The sequence below is a fragment of the Panthera uncia genome (assembly GCF_023721935.1).
Source record: "Panthera uncia isolate 11264 chromosome D3 unlocalized genomic scaffold, Puncia_PCG_1.0 HiC_scaffold_8, whole genome shotgun sequence".
NCBI lineage: Eukaryota > Metazoa > Chordata > Mammalia > Carnivora > Felidae > Panthera > Panthera uncia.
The window spans coordinates 40,534,362-40,552,964 of NW_026057586.1; the positions used below are offsets into that span (position 1 = coordinate 40,534,362).

Here is an 18,603-nt window from a genome sequence, read left to right on the forward strand (position 1 = left end):
ATGCTTTAGCAAAGACCTTATGACTCTTACATCATTATTAGTGACATAAGAAAAGGTGACAGAGACAAGAACTGGGGCTCTTGACACCAAGTGCCTAATCCACTGAAACACACTGCATTTTATTTAAAGCGACAGATACCTTTCATTGGCACTGCCCAAATAGAAGTTTAAAAGCTGTTAATTGTTAAGTGAAAATTTTCCCACTGAATACGATCTTAAGGTTTTTTGAGAAACATCAAGATTTACTACCACCTGAATGGTATTTGAGAAGTAAGAGTGACAACATGTTTGGTTTGGGGATATTAACTAGAAAATTTAAACTAATCATGATCAGTTTATGAGAGTACCAAATTAGTGCCCAATTAGACCAATACTGTGAGCTTTGCTATGCTACTTTGAACAGTTTGGTCCAAATATCTATCTTCAGCTGCTATGTTTATTCCAGTTCATTCTGGTCATATCAGATGGGAACAAGGATCTTCTGTACTGATTGTATTATGTGACCCTCATAGCTCTGCCGGAGTTTGTAGGTTGCCAGGAACATTGGCAATGGGACAAATCACTCTTTCTGTCACTATCACATTTTGCGTGAGACGCGGCTCAAAGACTGTAGTGGAAGGTTGCACGAGAGAACCAGAGGCCGAGTAAGTCTCTGTTACCAAATAGCTACCAGGCTGCAAAGGGTCAGGCATGGCAATGGCTGGCTGGAGAACAGAGCCGGAAGCAGGCAAAGCGGAAGCTCCTTGACTGCCTGGCACAGGCTGGCCCCTAACGGATTCTGACTGTTGGATGTCTATGGAATAGCCACAGGGTTCAATCCTAGAATGGCCTTCTTGGGTAGGTGGCTGAGATTGTTTGGCTTCATCATCAATCCCGAGGCTAATCTCAGCAAGCTTTTTGAATTTGGGGCCAAGCGAGTCCAAGAAGCTGTCATCCAGCTCATCGGCAATAAAACTGCAACAACCCACGGAGCCCACGGGAGAACTGGGGGCACCCATTCCTTCGTTATCATAGATCAGCAAGCAGTCATTTGCTTCCTGGGTGTCGTCTTCTTCTGCACAGGCAAATGCTTTCTAAAGGTGGAGAAGAGTGGAAAAAATGAATTTTAAAAGCGTGTCAGTTGAAGAATACGGTACAGTTCGCAGAACTCAAGGTTTGATCATGAATGTGTGATTTAGGTAATCCATAGAAGTAAAGGCACGCTTTGTATATCGACAGTCTTGTTACAGAAATTATCTGGTGTTTGGAGAACGGTATAGTTGACATTCTTTCAAAATTGAATCTGGCCTAGGCTCGTGTTTTAATTCTGGGTTTTGAAGGTACTAACGTGGATTTAGGCCTACAAAACGAATGTGTTCAAAGCCGGGAGGTTATTCACTAGGACAAGTGTGGGGTTTCCTGTGTACCTCTGTTAATGCTAGACTCCCCAAACCTTGTGGGAGCCTGACCCCTAACTAAGGCTCACACCACACCTCAGAAAATCCCAAGAGTCCTCATCCCAAACAAGTTCTCCCTGCCAGTCACTGTGTCAGGATCTGCTTTCTCAGCAACAGGCCACATCCCAGGACTTACCAGCTCTGATACTGAAGCTGTGTGTGAAATCTGTTCTAATGATGCACCAATCAAGAGGCGAGACCTTCCTCTTAAAGTCTTCTCTGTTCCTGAACCCTTGTTCCTTTCAGTTCTATGCTTCCTCACGCTTCATCCGATCTTCGATCATATTCTTTTTTCCCACTTTGATTTTTGGGTCATTTATTCAATGGTTCTTCAACTTTTGGGGGCAAAGACTCCTTTGAAAATGTGAAAAATACTACAACCCTGTCTCAGAAAACTATGCATGTGTGTTCTGGCATACTTTATGGCATAGGAAACACAAAGTAAGCTGCTTTGTATTCCTAAAGAAGTTGCTGCTGATCCTGACATGCAAAAGATTTTGCTTTCCATTGTTATTCCAGCTGGGGGGATGAAGTTCCACTTGTTATATGATCTCCCTTTGTGTCTAAATACCATTTTTCCTTTTGACTAGTAGCCCCATTGTGGCAGCCACCTTACATCATCTGTATTATTTTGGCAAAGAACCCTATTTTTTTCTTACATTTTAACAAGCTGTAAATAAAATAACAACAACAAAAACGAATTGCAAAACTGAAGTATAGTCAAGTGAAAAGACATCTAATGTAAAGATAACAAAGCCACAGAGTTTTCGACCCAATTACCTGAGAAAAATAGGAGTCCAGGAAATTCATGCTTACTGCTCCTTCCCCATAGTCCTTATTGGTTCCTCCAGTGGAATGCCTTGTTCTCATCGTTCCAGACTGTCCTGCAGAACCAATGCCAAGTCCGGTGCCTGTGCCGAATCCTGCAGCGGCCCCAGATCCTGTAGCTGCTCCAAGCTTGGTGCTCAGTTCCATTCCCGAAGCTCCTTCCACCACTGTCCCTCCGGCATATGTATTCATACAAACTTCTAAAAACGGAGAAAATTCTGTAGCATCTTATGCTGTAATTTTTTAAATTGTTTTTTGATATCCCTGAACAGATGCCAAGTAAAGCAAATAAGTATGTAAGTGGGAGAAATTACAATTAAATGACTAGAGGTGGTCAGAACATCCTACGGTCTGATATGTGAGAGTAACAGAGGAGATGAGGCTGTAACAGAGGACCTTAGCAGATGAAGTAGCTCTGCAAACATAGTAATTGAAAAATATACACAGGAAATAGGTTTTCAGTGACAAGAGCCCGAAATAATAAAGTAAAAACAGAATATTCAGCACATAGCCATGGAAAGCTTCTAAGGCAATGCTTATTTGTTTTCAGGAAAAAAAGAAATTGAAATTAAGCTGTCATATTGCTGTAGTATGGAAACTAAAGAGGGAACATGCATAATATAATCAAGCAAATTAGCAGGCACTAATTTAGTGTCTTGGAGCCTAAAGAAAATTTAACGAGTTATGACTATTCTATTACCTTTACATTACACTTTCATGGAAAATTATATTTTTTCTAGAGAATTCTGAATATAGTTTTTGCTATGTAAATAAAACGGGAGAAGCAGGTGAGGATCTGGGGTAGCTGATAAAGGCAGACATTTTGGGTGATCTCATGCAGACTTTGCAGGCTAGATATTTAAAAACAATCTGTTGCTATGTGTGGAATTAAGAAAAAATTTTAATATTAGGCATTAGTTCTTGTTCCTCCAGTGTATGCCTTAGTTGTGGCATTGAGATAATATGAATAAAATGGTCATTTGGTAAGCCAAAGAAATAAATAATTTCGCCTATGTCACAACATAAACGATCTTGTCCCATTATGCTTGAATATGAAACTGTTACTTGAACTCAAATCAGGGTATTGTTAGTTCTGGGGAAGGAAGAAGGGCAACAATATAGAAGATGTGCACATGTGAGGTTTAACTGCAAATATTACCAATGTTAAGAATAGTCAGAGTTGAGTGGTAGGTACACAGTATTTGCTATATTTTCCTTTACATTTTCTACATGTGAACTCTTTCCTAATTAAAAAAAATAGTAATTGACTGAGAGCTATACTTCAGTTTATCAGAGTTTGGAAAATATATAACAAATCTTCAGACATTAAAAATGGCGGCATCACTGGACAATGAACTTCAACGAACCTACTGAAACCTGAGCTAGGTCATGGAATTGACTGATATACTAATAGTAAATCTTTTCATTGAAACCCATTGTTCACTGATAACATCTCCCCAGCATGTGTACATATGTGCAAATTATTAAGAAAATGATTTAGAACACTTATTATTTTTCAGTATTTCTTATTTAATCCAATATTGCCTTAAAAATATCCATTTGTTGTTCACTTACCAGAATTTTCCATGAAATCGGCTCCATTGGCAGTTATAGGCGGCACACGAATATTTGTGATTTCCTGCAAACCAAAATAAATATATTTAAATGTCCCAAAAATAAATATATTTAAAAATGAACCAAATTTCATGGCAATATGGGTGAAATGGGCTGTTTGCAAAAGATGACTTTATAAGAAGCCCAAATTATTGCAGGGCTAACCATTTTTATGATGTAACATCTGAAGAGCTATGATCCTAAAAGGTTCCATTTATTTCAACATTGACTCACAGAGGTCTTTAAAGATCGAGGAGTGTCTTATTTTTATACCCCGCTACTGTTTTTCCTATCTGAATATAAATATGATTTTGCTCTATGTGATTGAAATAAATGTTTTAATATTTTTTTAATGTTTATTTATTTATTTTGAGAGAGAGAGAGAAAGAGTGCATTTGTGAGCAGGGGAGGGGCAGAGAGAGAGGCGAGGGAAAATTCCAAGCAGGGCTCAATCCCATGAGATCAAGACCTGAGCCAAAATCAATAGTCGGACCAACCGACTGAGCCAAACAGGTGCCCTGAAATGTTTTAGAAACTGGGTCCTCACCTTGTCTTCAGGTTGAGCTCCTTCGATTCCCCACTGATGAATTGTTCCTTCCGAACCATCAGGAACTGGGATAAATCCTCCTGCCACTCCCCCCATAGAACCCATCCCGCAGTCACAGATCAGCAGCAGAAGAGGGGCCACTGGTTATAAAGGAAAACAAAATATCGCAACATTTGAGTCATTTGGAAACAATTTGACGTGACAGTTGTCTGAAAAGTTACAAAGAAAATACAATATTTTCAGTACTCATGGAACATCTAATAGAAAGAAAAATTAGTTTCTACAAAATAAAGTGTAAGCATCCTAAAATTTCATATAATTATGAAACCGAAGGAGATAGATCATTCTTGTGATATGTGTATTTTCTTAAAATAGGGATTGTTTGATGAATGGTAAAAGTGGTTGTTCAATTCCTCAATCCTTTTCTGTAGTAGATATATATTTTTATTGCATTTATTTGTATATGCTGAGCTATGTATATTATGTCAGGTGAATACACACCTGATTGGTCAGGATTTTGGGCAGGTGGGCGGGGTAACGTTCCTGTAATCAGGACTCTACAGATCTCCTAGTAAACAGCAATTAACCGGCAAACTCCCTCCACAAGTAGAATGATGAGCTAATACCAATGCATTCTTAATTGTGATTTAAGAATCTCTAGCTTGGAGGGGCCTTCCAGTCAGGGTAATTTTCATTCTTTCTGTGCATATCTGTCACATCTCAGCAATAAAGATTAACATCACTCTCATGCTAATGGACCAAGAGAAAAATGTACTCTTTCTTGAAAAGAAGCCCTGGAAAGCTAGGTAGTCAGTGACCCCACCCTCACGTCTGGGCTGTCAAGTCTTCTTGAATCCTCACGTTTGAATTCTGTCCATTTAGAGGTGGTTTAGTGAGGGGTTTAAGAGCACAGCCTCTGGAGCCAGACTTGCAGGGTTTGTATTTTGGCTCCAACCCTCACCAGCTAGATACGTTATATCATCTTTTCTCATTTCTATGGGTTCATCCAGAGAATGGGAGAATGCATTTTATCTATATCATAGCTTATCGTGAGGATCAAATAAGTTAGTAGTATAAGAAAGGGTAGTGATGAGCTATGAGGATTTGCTGGTATTGTTTGGATGGGTTACATCAGTTATGCAAATTAGGTCAGTCCTGTATATTAGCTCTGTACAAAATGAAAAAAGGCCAAGTATATAAATAAAATAGGTTGGGCATAATTGATGTATTTTCCTAAGGTCTAATATAATGTTCATGTAAATGATACTACTACAGGCTTTTTTAAATTGCCATTCTCAATTTCATGACTGTTAGTGTGCGGGATTGAGTCCTGTGAGTTGACAAATTAGTTTTATTTTTTTTTTTATTTAAAAAAAAATTTTTTTTAATGTTTATTTATTTTTGAGACAGAGAGAGACAGAGCATGAATGGGGGAGGGTCAGAGAGAGAGGGAGACACAGAATCGGAAACAGGCTCCAGGCTCTGAGCCGTCAGCACAGAGCCCGACGCGGGGCTCGAACTCACGGACCGTGAGATCATGAGCTGAAGTTGGACGCTTAACCGACTGAGCCACCCAGGCGCCCCGACAAATTAGTTTTTAAGGTGATGAAGGTACATCTGTACGCTGAGCATTTTTAGGTGGGCATGAATAATCTTTTAGTGATCTTGCTTGTCACTGTATCTGCAACATATATCTGGTTTTTATATATGTATCCAGAAAAAGTTTTCCAAAGTGTTGAGTGCATTTCTACGGTCTGAAAAATGTGTGTTCTGTCCTGCGCAAAAATCAAAACATGGCGTTTTTTCAAATGGTAGCAACACAGGAAGCAAATATAACACTGAGAATATAACACAGTGTGTCTTCTCTGATTGCCATCTGGAGCCCAATCCCAAATGTACAATGGCCTGCCTCTATGATTTATCCACACCTTTAAAGTCAGCATTTCAAAATTAAGCTTATCAGTGCCACCCTATGTATCTGTGCCTCATCTAATATTTCCAGTTTCATTGAGTGATTTAAGTGACAAGTGAATTCAGTGGTTCAGCTGGGTTTCTTATCCATTCTTCATATTCATCAGTCTCCAAATCTCCACGTAATGGAGATTACGTGTAAATCTCCATCACACGTATAACAAATATAATTGTTATATTGTAAATATAACAGTGCCTCACACATTTACCCTTTCTTTTCCACTCTCATATCACAGCTCTGAATCTGGCTCCGATCATCTCCTTGAAAGTATCACAATAACCTCCTAACTGTAATTTCATTTCTAATTTAGCGCACACACCACTGCCCGTGTTATCTTTCCAAAACACAAATATGAACATGCTAGGTTTTTATTCAGACACGTTCAGCAGCTCTTTTTTCTCATAACTTAAGGAACAAACACCGTAACAGGTGTATGTAAGCCCTTTCAAATTGGTGCCAGTGCATTCTCCAGGTTCAGCTCCTTTACTGTCCACAGTTTCCCCATTTGTTAGCCTCCCAACATATGAGTCCTAAAACAGGAGAAGCATTTTCTGGCTTTTGCCCAGTGCTGTTGCCCTTTGGAAACACTTTCCCCTCTTTTTGTACTTATACCTGACTCATTTTTCGAGCCACAATTTGATGATTCTCCTATTCTGTGAAGCCCCAGTAATAGCCCTTGGTAGTAAATTCTTCGATAGCTGTATCATGGTATAGTTTCTTCCATAGACTGAGACACACATACATCTGTGAACTACGTGAAAACCAGAATCAGGTTCCCTTTTTCAGTTGGATGCTTGTCAAGACTCACATAGATGCACTTGAAAAATTTGGTTTTGAAATCGAGTAATATGATATTGAAAAACTGAAAGGTACGTCAATTTCAGCTGTTAAATGACATGGTGCGTGATAACTGCAAAATAGGAAACACTTCTGAGGAAGGAGGAAGGAGAATATACGTGTGTTGGACGACTCTGGAGGTCACACCACAGTTGTAAATATAACAACTTACTACTTTTTTTTAATAAGAAGAGATATGAACAAATACAGCAAACATTAATATCTATTAAGTCCGAATGATGGCTATGTGTGTGACTGTCATGTAATTTTCTGTACTTCTTTGTGGTTTGAAAGTATTTCACAGATTTTTAAAAAGTTTAAGTGAAGGGGTTGGAGTAAACTTGATTATCACGCACAGTCATTTTATTCTAAAAGCCTATGGTTCTGTAATAAATTTGGGAAGGGATTGTGAATTTTTCAAAGGTTTTTCTTATATAAGAGTTTGCCGTGAAGTTCTTTTACATAGAGACCTATTACATTCAAAATATTTCGTTCACAAGATTTTGATTTAAATGCAGCTTTTTAGAAACCTGACCATTAAATAAAATAAATTTTGCTTTTATTGAAAAACAAAACATGTGTAGTTTCCCCACATGTGTTCAATAAACTTAATCTTATTAAGTAAAAGCCGTTAAGAGGGTGAGTATATGGGTGGTAAGCTATTTTCAGGAAGTGCTGGATTAAGCAATAATTTTTCAGGGCCCCTGATGTATTAATGTTCATTATAGAGTTCAAACCTCTATATTCTCTATGTTTTTCCTTAGATTTATTTGGCCAGGGTTCTCCTTCTATTTTAAAATCTCATGAGATTTTAATATGGAGAAGACATTTTAGAAAGTAGTGCATTGTGGATAAAGGCGTTATTTTGATTATGAACATTACTGGCAGTGTGTAGAAAGTTCATGCTTTAATTTTTTCTTGTTGATTCTCTTGCACTGTTTTCTAAATGTCTAACATGTATGACATGCTTTGTTGTATTATGAGTATAGATTGTTGGCAAATGACACGTTAACTTTAAATATCTCAGATTCTTCCTGAAAATGCCACTTTCGTCTATCTTTGCCTAGAACGCAGTTAAGGAATGGCTCTACGTTGCAAATGTGGCATCCTGTGCAGCATGCCTCCGCAGAGACTGATTCCTCATCCAAAACAGAATTTAACTTTGGCATACTCACATAGCAACAGCAGAAGACCAAGGAAGATCAGGCCAATGGCTGCAGGTCCCAGCCTCCATGATGAGCCTCCACCTATGCGTTCAGGGTCTTTGTGCCCGTTAGAATTTCCACAGGTGTCCCTGTTGTCACACTGACAGACTTGTAGAGTCAGGCTCTCTGGTGTCTCACACTGTCTGTCCTGACTGTCGGTAACTGTGAGCGAGATGGTGTACGTTCCAGGAGACACCTGCTGCTGGGCGTTAAGGAGGGCGGAAGTAGCTGCAGACAAACATCATACAAATCAACAGCAGGACAAGGTGTCTTTTGCCCTTCAAACTACCTATTTTTGCTAACCAGGGGAGCCTTAAACATCATGGTCACAAATAGTGAGACTGATAGTAAGGTGAGATTTGAAGGGGTTCAGTTGGGTAAAGCAGGCTGCACTTCCTCCTTGTCCTTCTTTCTGCCTCTGTTATTGTCACTCATGAAGACCCAGTCCTACCCTGATATTTCCCTTGAAAGATGATGGGAGGCAGGTATCGTGTTGACACGAAGCCCCCCTCTTCTGTGACGTAACCACTCTCCTGTATGTCTGCACCAACCCCCTGAACTCTGGTGTGTGGCTCTCAGAACGTATGCCTTCCCCCTGAGTTCATGTTTTATGCCTGACTTATCAAGACTGAGTTTCTGCTTTGGCTTCCACTACGTCAGCTGTTCCTGATAGTTTGCATCCCCTGTGCCCAAACGCTGGTTGTTGTATGGGATTCTCTGAAGTGACGGCCTGTTGCCTGTCTGTCTCGTGAATATTGATCACCCTCCATTCTCCATTGCTGTGTTGTCCCTTTCTAAGTGGGCTCCAGCAGCAGCTCTTGCAAGCTGCAGAGTTGTGTCAACTGGATCACTCTCGATCCTACCCTGCCCTTTGGTACTGTGCCCGAGCCACCCAGTCCACACTGTTGCCTTGTGCAGCCTCACCCAAGCAGGTGTGCCTAGTGCTGGCTCTCCTCTGTCTCTGATGTTTTGTGTGTGGCCTTTTTATTGGCCACGTGCCATGTGCCAGTAAACCCGTTTGGACCCAAATTCTACACGCGTAATTTGGAGCTCGAGACTTCTACCAAGATCAGTAAGGCCCTCGGAAAGAAGGCCGTGGAGAACAAGATCCCAATTGCTGATACTTATGGCTAGGGCGCGATAGAGCACATTCATGGAAGGGGGCAAGACTGGTTCAGAAAAGAGCTGGGGAAACATGAGAAGATACTTATTAAGTCCAATGGCTATTTCTACGAGACTGCTAGAAAATATAGGTAATGTAAGTTTAGCATGATAAAAGTTAGGAGAAACGGAAGGATGGATTAACTCTTTCTCACTGGCTAATGGGCTAGTGGGAATTTCAGTCCATCATGCTCTCAAAATTCCTGACCAGTGACAGACTAAGTAGCACCGCCAATGAGCCTTCAACAGGCAACTCGTCTAGTGCTTCATGTCTGTTCACAATCTGCCCTGTTAGGAAAAGTTTATATATTTAGAAATTTAAACAGCTCTGCAATAAAATAGATGCCCGACTCTCTTCTTTTTATGGTGTGCTGTGGAGGTAGAAATAAAACATTAAAAGCATGAAAATGTAAAACAGACTGCACCCGAAAAACAGAAAATGATAAATGGCGCTAACATTGTATCGTATCATTCCTTTTCTCTTCTGAAGAGAGAAGAAATTCATGAGACTAGGACCACATCTTCACTGCAAATAATTTTTTCAATTATTCTGGGAAAAGACTTGCTCCCAAATGAGCTCTTTTATCCATCTGGAAATAGAAAGCAGCAGCAACTTTCATTTATGGAAGCAAGTTTCCTATTACTCACCATTGAGTGTTGTGATACTCCATACAACTGGCAATTTTAGAGGCTGCTCCTCCAGGGAAAATGTGTAGGGGCCAGTATATTTATTGTCTAGTGCTCTAGCTGAGACAACCACAGAAGGCCGTGAACTACAAATTGTTGTCTTTTCAAGGACGATTGTTGGACAGTTTTCATTAAAACTGGGTACTTCAACATATACGGTGCCTGTAGAAGTTTTACCTGTGTTTTCTGTAAGAATAACATTTTAGAGTTAAAGAAATATACAGAATAAGATGTACCCAAGAAAATCTTTTACTTTTTTTTAATGTTTATTTATTTTTGAAGAGAGAAAGAGAGAGAGACAGACAGACAGAGTGCAAGTGGGGAAGGGCAGAGAGAGAGGGAGACACGGAATCCGAAAGCAGGGTTCAGGCTCTGAGCCATCAGCACAGAACCTGATGCGGGACTTAAACTCATGAACCGTGAGATCATGACCTGAGCCAAAGTCGGATGCTTAACCGAGTGACCCAGGAGCGCCGAGAAAACCTTTCAAATGTCTCTTGCATGCAGCCACTTTAATATGTCTTCTCATGAGAAATTATGTTTGTTATTCTTACAAGTAAAAAGATGTCATTTAATTTCCACATCTTGTAAAAAGCAAATTTAAATTTGTCAACTTAGCTGGTGACTGTAATTAGTAGCATTGGCTATTAAGTTAACATGCTTGAAACCAAGACCTCTGAGGTGATGCATTCACTGATTACCAATAAAATCAACATAGAAACAATAGTTTTCTTCAATTTCTCCATGCCAGTGCATGGACCTGGCACTAGGTGAAAGATTTTTGCTTCTAAACCTTGATCCAAAGTATTTGAAATAAACAATGATTTATTTTTATCATCCAAGATATAGAAGTTAATTGAAGAAAAAACTTTCAATGTTGACAATCTCAAATTTGCCAGTGGTGGGATTATATGAATAATTTCTGTTGTTTCCTGTGTAGCTTTTTGCTGTTTTTCCAGGTGATATGATTTTTGGTGTTTATTCTTGTTTTATTTTCCTGTGTTTGCTTATTGCCTGGGCATCAATTTCTTTATACTTGATGGAACACAAACACTCAATGAATACTATTTTTAAGACATCCGAGAAGATTTTATTGTTCAGTGATATAGTCACATGAGGTCTCTGTCAGTAGCTTCCTTTATAAGTAACTCAAAAAGGCATCTCACATTCAAGCTGAGCTTTCCTGACAGGCATTATGTATCAGTCTTTATCCATCCTCTAAACACCAGAAATTCCTGGAGGCCTAAAGATTCTGCCTCAACACAGCAAACCAGAGGGACTGAACACAGAATTCACTGGTACTACAAACTCCATTGAGAAAGTGGAATGCTCAGTTTTTTGGATTCAACTGCCTCAGATTTGAGACCCAAGGGCCTGAAGATAATTAACTGTATTTAGTGGTGAGCTAATATGTTAAGTAATCATAATCATCTATTCATAAAGAAATGCCAATTGGGGTAACATTTCTCTAAAAGTGATTGAAATATATATTTTTTAATTTTTATTTTTTAAGTAATCTCGACACCCAACGTGGGGTTCGAACTCACAATCCCAAGGTCAAGAATCACATGCTCTATGGAGCCAGATGCCCCATTTTGAAATATTATTCTTACCATCTATGGCCAGAACCTCAGCTGTGATTGTCTTGTTAACTATGAAAGTAGAATCCCGATCGATGTTTTTGACAAATTTGATTTGAGCAGTTTTTGGATCAATGAATAGCAAACCACCATCATTACGTCCCATGATGTACCTGTTTTATGATAGAAAAGATGATAGTTTTCTTTCAAGTATGGAATGTTTACCTATTTAATGAAAATGACTCATTTTATATTTAATATATTTATATTTAATTTAAGACATTGAAAGATACTTTTAGAAATGGCAGCAGAAAATCAGCATATTAGCATGGACAAGCAGTATTTCATAATCCTTAAGTATTAGCCTGGTTTTTCAGTTTTCTACACTGTGCAATAAAATAATTGTGTCCTTGCTCTTACAATAACTACTCTGCATGGTGTTCTTATATTGGGTCATGAATGTTTTGTAGGTGCTGTGTACCAAGGTCTTCTGGTGAACTTCTACTCTTTTTAAAGACTCAACTGAAAGTTTCTGCGAAATTTTTTCCCGATTTCTCTTGACAGGCTAAGACATTCTCTTAGTTTCCACTTTAACTTACGCTCATGTTATCTTTACTCATAGTGTAGTATGTTCTGTGATTTGGCTACATGTCTCTTCTTGAGTTACCCAGTTGTTTGAGTTGGCACTTTGTATCTCTGTATTCTTGGCATATAATGTTGGGGTGTTATTTTGTAGTAGCTTGTAAATGAAAACGACATCAAGGAATAATGTAAAAACAGTCTTACTTGATGTATGAGGCAGCTTTTCTGGTGTCTTCATCCATGGCTTGATATGTTCCCAGGACATAATTGACCAATTTTTTAGTACTTATGCCTTTCTGCACAGTAAATGTCTTGGAAGCCGGATGGAACATAATTCCTTCTTTCACATTCAACACTTTAACCATGACTGGGGTTGACTGGACTCGATACTGAGAGATTACTGATTGGTGAAATTCAGCTTTGTTTTTGACAGCAATACCAAGTTGCACATTTTGTAGTTGCTCATAATCTAGAGCCTGGAGTAAAAAATAGAAGGGAAGATGTATCACAGAAATACAATCTGGCAAAACCAGAAGAGGAAAAGAGAACTTTATGTTACATGCTATGAGTGGCTGTTTTTATTTCTCCATAGCAAGACAATTTCAGAAATCATTGTAATGTTGAGATAGAGAAATCATTAAAATTTTTAACTTATAAGACTTCAGCTTCTTAACCGATGCTTACAAAACAGGGTACCTCTTTGTAGACTACTAAAACATCATTATAGCTCCTTTAGGCTCTGTGGTGCGATGGAAAGAATCCCAAATTTGTATATAGTAGCATGGTTTGATTCCTGGTTCTGTGGCCTAATAGCTGTGTGACTCATAGCAGAATATTTAATTTCTCTGATTCTCAAATTGTCACTTCTGAAAAAACCCCCAAATCTTACCTCATCAGATTGTTGTGAGGACTTCACAAATTTTGTCCCCAAACACATTCCTAAAAATGGCAGTTATAGCCATTCAGAGAATAGCTATTGGATTCGTGTGCAATAGCGTCTTTCCTGATTTAAAAATTTCTAGGTGGCAAAGGTGGACCATCATAATAAACTTGGTTGGCCAATATGCATCTGAAAAGCAGTGGGTGGGTGGCCCACCAACTCTTTGCAGAACCATTTTCAGATGGTCTTGCATGATAACTATTTGTTTGACCGTCTTATTGATGTGGCCCAAATCAAGGACTGAGGAATCCCAGGAAAGCTTCTTCCATTCACTAATACATTTTTTTGAGTGTGATGAGATAAGGAAATGTTCATTGGGGATACATTTGTATATTACTGAAAATAATTAAGGGCAGAGTTCTGGATTTGAGTTTTAAGTCTGTAATGAGTAGTTTTGTGAGCTCAAGCATTCCCCAAGGGAGTGGAGGAGAATGTATAAACAGGTAATTATAATACAAGGGGAAAATAACAAGAGACATTATAGAATCTATGCGCAAAAGTGAGTGAATACTTCTACTTGGGACAGTTAGGAATCCTGAGATGTTTCAAGTGAGCTGAGTGCTGAAGGATGAGGAGGATTTTTTCAGGCAGAGGTGAAGCGTTTTCAAATGCCCAGAGTTACAGAAAGTGACAGGGAGCTGGCTGCAGGTGGTGAGAGGCCTTATATATAACTCTGAGGAGGCTGAAGGTCATCTTGAAGGCCAGCAGCTGGTCATCAATCCTGGCTGCGATTAGAGTTCTCTGAGGAGTGTTTAAGACCCTCCTTTGCCTGGGCTTCCCCACAGACTAACGGAACCCATAGTTCCTACATTGCCATGGCTGAAGAAGAGTTGCAGGTGATTCAAGTGAGCACTAAGAGTTGAGGGTTGGGGCACCTGGGTGGCTCAGTTGGTTAAGCGACTGACTCTTGATTTCAGTATAGGTCATGATCTCACAGTTGTGGGGTTAAGCCCCACATTGGGCTCTGCACTGAATGCAGAGCCTGGTTGGGATTCTCTCTCTCCCTGTGTCTCTCTGCGCCTCTCTCACTCATGCACAGCATGTTCGCTCGCTCTCTCTCTCAAAACAAATAAAGAAACTTAAAAAAAAAAAAGAATTGAGGACCACTTTCACAGCCAATGGAGAACAAGGAACAATTTTGAAGAACAGAATGATCCAAATTGGTTTTAAGAAAAGCATGTTAGTAGACAGGTGGCAGGAGGAGGATGAAGGAGGCATAAAGGACATCAATCAGGAGGGATTATAGACATCTAGGGGTAAGGAGGCAAGGCCAGGTAGAGCACAGGCCAGCAGAAGGAAGACCAGGGCCAGACTTTAAGGACAATTTCCAGGGCAGAATTGGAGGACTGGCTGTTTGTTGTGAGGAAAGATATGGCCCAGGTTTCTAGTGTGGAAACTAGACGACACTGATACAGGAGAGAGAATACCTCATTTTAAGGGATTGCTGGGGGTTTATAATACACCCTTGCAAGTGAGGATGGCCTCAGCCCTCTCTCTGAAAAGCAGAGTAATAGGAGCTGCTTCCACAGCTTCCAGAAATCAGGCATTCCCGCAATGTTATGCCCTTGTTAAGGGCATATTATGGGTCTGACACTCTACCGGACTCAAGGAAATAAAGAAAGAAGGAAGGTCCCAGATAGTCTGGTGTCCTGTGCCAAAGAAATTCTTCAAATAGTCGTTATTTTTTCTAGTCTATATAGTGTCCAGGCAGAAATACCCTTACTCTTACATTATTCCAGATTGGATTCTGTGTGTGGGGCAGGGGGAGTGTCTGTTATAGCTAAGCATGTTAAATGGAAGGTTTACTCAATTATTATTTTTTATCTTGCAGATTTAATTATACAGTCCCATTTTCCAAAAAGTTGTTATTTTTCCCCTCTTATGACTGTAACTAATCCACTTAACACAAATTGATAAATTCACAAGCCACAATACCATATATTCTTATCTTTTCCTAACTTTAATTGTAGAGAGTAAATGGATTAAGTCAATAAATGTGTTTTACATTCTGGTGCTTAAAGCAGGCACACCTATGAATATATGTATATTAGTGTGTGCTTACTATAGAAACTATGATAGCTTGGAAAGAAATAAACCAACATGTTTAAAAAAATCTGTCCTGAGGCACCTGGGTGACTCAGTTGGTTAAGCTTCTGACTCTTGGTTTCGGCTCAGGTCATAATCTCATGGTTTGTGAGTTCAAGCCCCATGTCGGCTCTGCACTGACAGCATGGAGCCTACTTGGGATTCTCTCTGTCTCCTCCTTCTCCTCTCTCTCTCTCTCTCTCTCTCTCTCTCTCTCCTCCCTTTTCCATTCTCTCTCTCTCTCTTTTTCTCTCTCAAAATAAATAAACTTAAAAAATACAGTAAAAAGAAAGCTGTCCTTAGGTATTGGGGCTATGTTTGTGTCTTTAAAAAATTCTCTCTACTTTTATGTGTTTTCTTCGTTTTCTGTAAAGAAGAGGTTTATTATTAATAAGTGAATAAAGTTTATTTGTAGAAATGATAGAGTTTGGGCTAATATGGAATATTTTTACCACTGAAGAGAAATAGAACTTACCTTAACCACCTTCAGGATACCTTCATTGGTTCTGGGATCAGTTTGTATTTCAAACCAATTCCCTTCATTTCCAGAGGTAAAGAAATACACTGCAAGCCAATTATCTGTGAATTCTTCATCCCAATCTGTAACTTGAAATCTAATCAACTCAGAACTTAAAGTATTTTCCTCAATCTGTACTGAATACTAAAAAGGAGAGAAGCAGAATTTTGAGTTATTGTCAGGTTTTATCTAAAGAGAGTATATTTATTCTGAATAGCATATATCATTAATTCTGAAATTATGTATTGCCCCTTGCTTGTTACTAAATTCTTATATTTTACAAAAGCTTCTTTTTTAAGAAAAATGCAGACAGCGTAAATAGAAGCCAGCAAGCAGGCAAATACTGAATTAGGATGGCAATATATTGTATAAATACAATGGGATGGTAGTATTGTAGTATAAAATTAAGAAAAAATCATAAATTATTCTTCAAGAGGCAAGGTGTACCTGAGATTCTCTGAACATTGGGAAATTATCATTGACATCTTTTACTTTAATACTACATTCACATTGAGTTGAAAGTCCTTCTCCGTCTTTGTCTGCACCACTCACAACAAGATGATAGCTGCTAACTTGCTAAATTTGGAGAAAAATAAAAAAAAACATAATTAATCTCCAGCACCAAGAATACAAATAACACCTACCTGCTTCCTATGGGGGTGAAAATATTCAAGTTCGTAGTTTATTCTCGAGAAGGATCACATGAGCTGTTCATTGTCCATCGTAGAGGAGGCATGTGGGGCTCTGGATGGTTGGGTAAGTTTTTATGGGGCTAAAACAGGTTTTCATTTTTGTGAGCTTCTTAGGGCAAGAAAGTACACAGTTGGAGCAAGATTGGGCATTGAAGATGGTGGGATGCTTATTTGAGGGAAGTTCGCTTATAGAGCTTTCCTATTGGTCTATTCAGAGAATCATTTGCATAAAAGTAATAGAAAGTCTGACAGGGTATTGTGTGGTGATAAATATGGTGGTGGTGGTGGTGATGGTAGTTATGGTGGTATGACGATGGGGAAGAGAAGAAGGGGATTCCTTAATGTTCTGGAAGAAGGGGCAAAATTAAAACTATTCAGTAGTAAAAGTGTAACATCAGAGAAAGCTTTATACCAGAAAGAAATTTCTTCCTTCATCTGAGAAATTTCATTTTCCTGCACCATATAAGGAATAAGTCACAGTTCAGCTTTTGTCCCTGGATGCTTTGATGCCTTCTTTTACTCTCCACTTTACCTCTCACTGGGATGCTGATACTTGCTTATTTAGGGTACAATTGATTCTACAGGTCTTAGGAACACATCTCACCCTGCTAGAATCACACTGGAATGCAAACAGTTTCCCTAGATTGCCTAGTTGAGTATGGAGAACTTCTTTTTCTTTCTCCTTAGGTAAAATGGGGTCACCTCTCTTGGCTTTCTTACAATCAAATCCTTTATTATTGAATAATCCCAAGTGCCTTGCTTTACCTCTCGATCAAGAGAATTGGTTAAAGTACGGACTTCGCCAGTGTGTCTGCTTAGGAGGAACATGGGTGTGCCTGCAGGTTCCTGAGAGACAATTTTGAAGGCAATTTTAGAGTTCAGGTGGTTTGGCTCATCTGCGTCTGTGGCATTTAGTATCATCACCAGCGAGTCTAGGAATACAGAAGTAGTTCACTGAAGAATATTTAAAGACTGACATTCTGTTCACATTAAATATTCAACAGCATTTCAAATTGACCTTTGTTTTTAAAAATCTTGTCTATCGATATACTCAAAAACGAATTACATGTCTTTTTCGAGATCTCTTACTGTCTCAATCAGGTAGAACTGTGCTGCCTTCTGTAAAAATCCTCTCATTGGCCTTACGCCTTGGCTGTGTTGGAGTTGAGACTATTTTCTGTCTTTATTTCTTCCCTTCATGGATGGCATTATCATTCTTTCCGTTTCTCAAATTATCCAAGTAATTGTGTGTCTCTGTCCTTTATAATCTAAAAAAGTCCAGGTGATGCAGCCAGGCTACCTAAAACCACCCTTTTAGCTTTATGACTACTGCCAAGTACTCATGTGACTTAAATATATAGAATAAGATACTGTTGACTTGATAACAGGACTACAACCTAGAAATACAATGGCAGTGGATAAAGTACAAAATATTACAAAGGAAGACCCAGGTTATTTTGATGAATTTTTCTGCACAACTACTGGTGAAACTAAGACAATAAATTAGCTTCTAAAAGTGATATACTATAGTGATCCTTGTTTTTTAAAATAAAAAAGATTAGAAGTGGTATGTATTATAAAAGACTTACTTGAAGCACTGTTTTCTTCAATTTCACCCATGAATGTACTTTGTGAAAATACTGGAGGATTGTCATTGACATCTAAAATTTTAACTGTTAATATAAGTGGTTTCTCTACGTCTTGTCCTAGGGCATTCAGAGCGTGACAGGTGATCTAGAAAAAGGAGGGAAAAGTGACTCATTACTCTACAAACTCAGTTTACATACTATTAAAACTTGTAGAAATAAGGCCTCTACTGGCATGTACAGACCTTTTGTGCAAAGAAGAAAAATATTTCCCCAACAAGTAGACAAAGTAAGAAAAGGTGGCCACCTTGGGCAGGCCAGTTAGGCAAGCTGC

The 18,603-nt window shown here is 38.9% G+C and overlaps 1 protein-coding gene across 1 annotated transcript in view; it reads right to left on the reverse strand.

Annotated features, from left to right (window-relative positions):
* Window positions 1–506: 506 nt before the first annotated feature.
* The window catches only part of DSG3 (desmoglein 3), a 35,820-nt gene continuing 17,723 nt past the window's right edge, over window positions 507–18,603 (reverse strand). The window contains exons 5-16 of the mRNA XM_049619562.1: window positions 18,273–18,417; window positions 17,449–17,615; window positions 16,439–16,567; window positions 15,950–16,135; window positions 12,654–12,925; window positions 11,901–12,040; window positions 10,249–10,473; window positions 8,410–8,667; window positions 4,426–4,565; window positions 3,840–3,903; window positions 2,217–2,464; window positions 507–1,073 (exon numbers count right to left, since the gene is read on the reverse strand). Of these exons, the coding sequence (XP_049475519.1) occupies window positions 507–1,073; window positions 2,217–2,464; window positions 3,840–3,903; window positions 4,426–4,565; window positions 8,410–8,667; window positions 10,249–10,473; window positions 11,901–12,040; window positions 12,654–12,925; window positions 15,950–16,135; window positions 16,439–16,567; window positions 17,449–17,615; window positions 18,273–18,417 (2,541 nt within the window). The remainder of the gene's footprint in view (window positions 1,074–2,216; window positions 2,465–3,839; window positions 3,904–4,425; window positions 4,566–8,409; window positions 8,668–10,248; window positions 10,474–11,900; window positions 12,041–12,653; window positions 12,926–15,949; window positions 16,136–16,438; window positions 16,568–17,448; window positions 17,616–18,272; window positions 18,418–18,603) is intronic.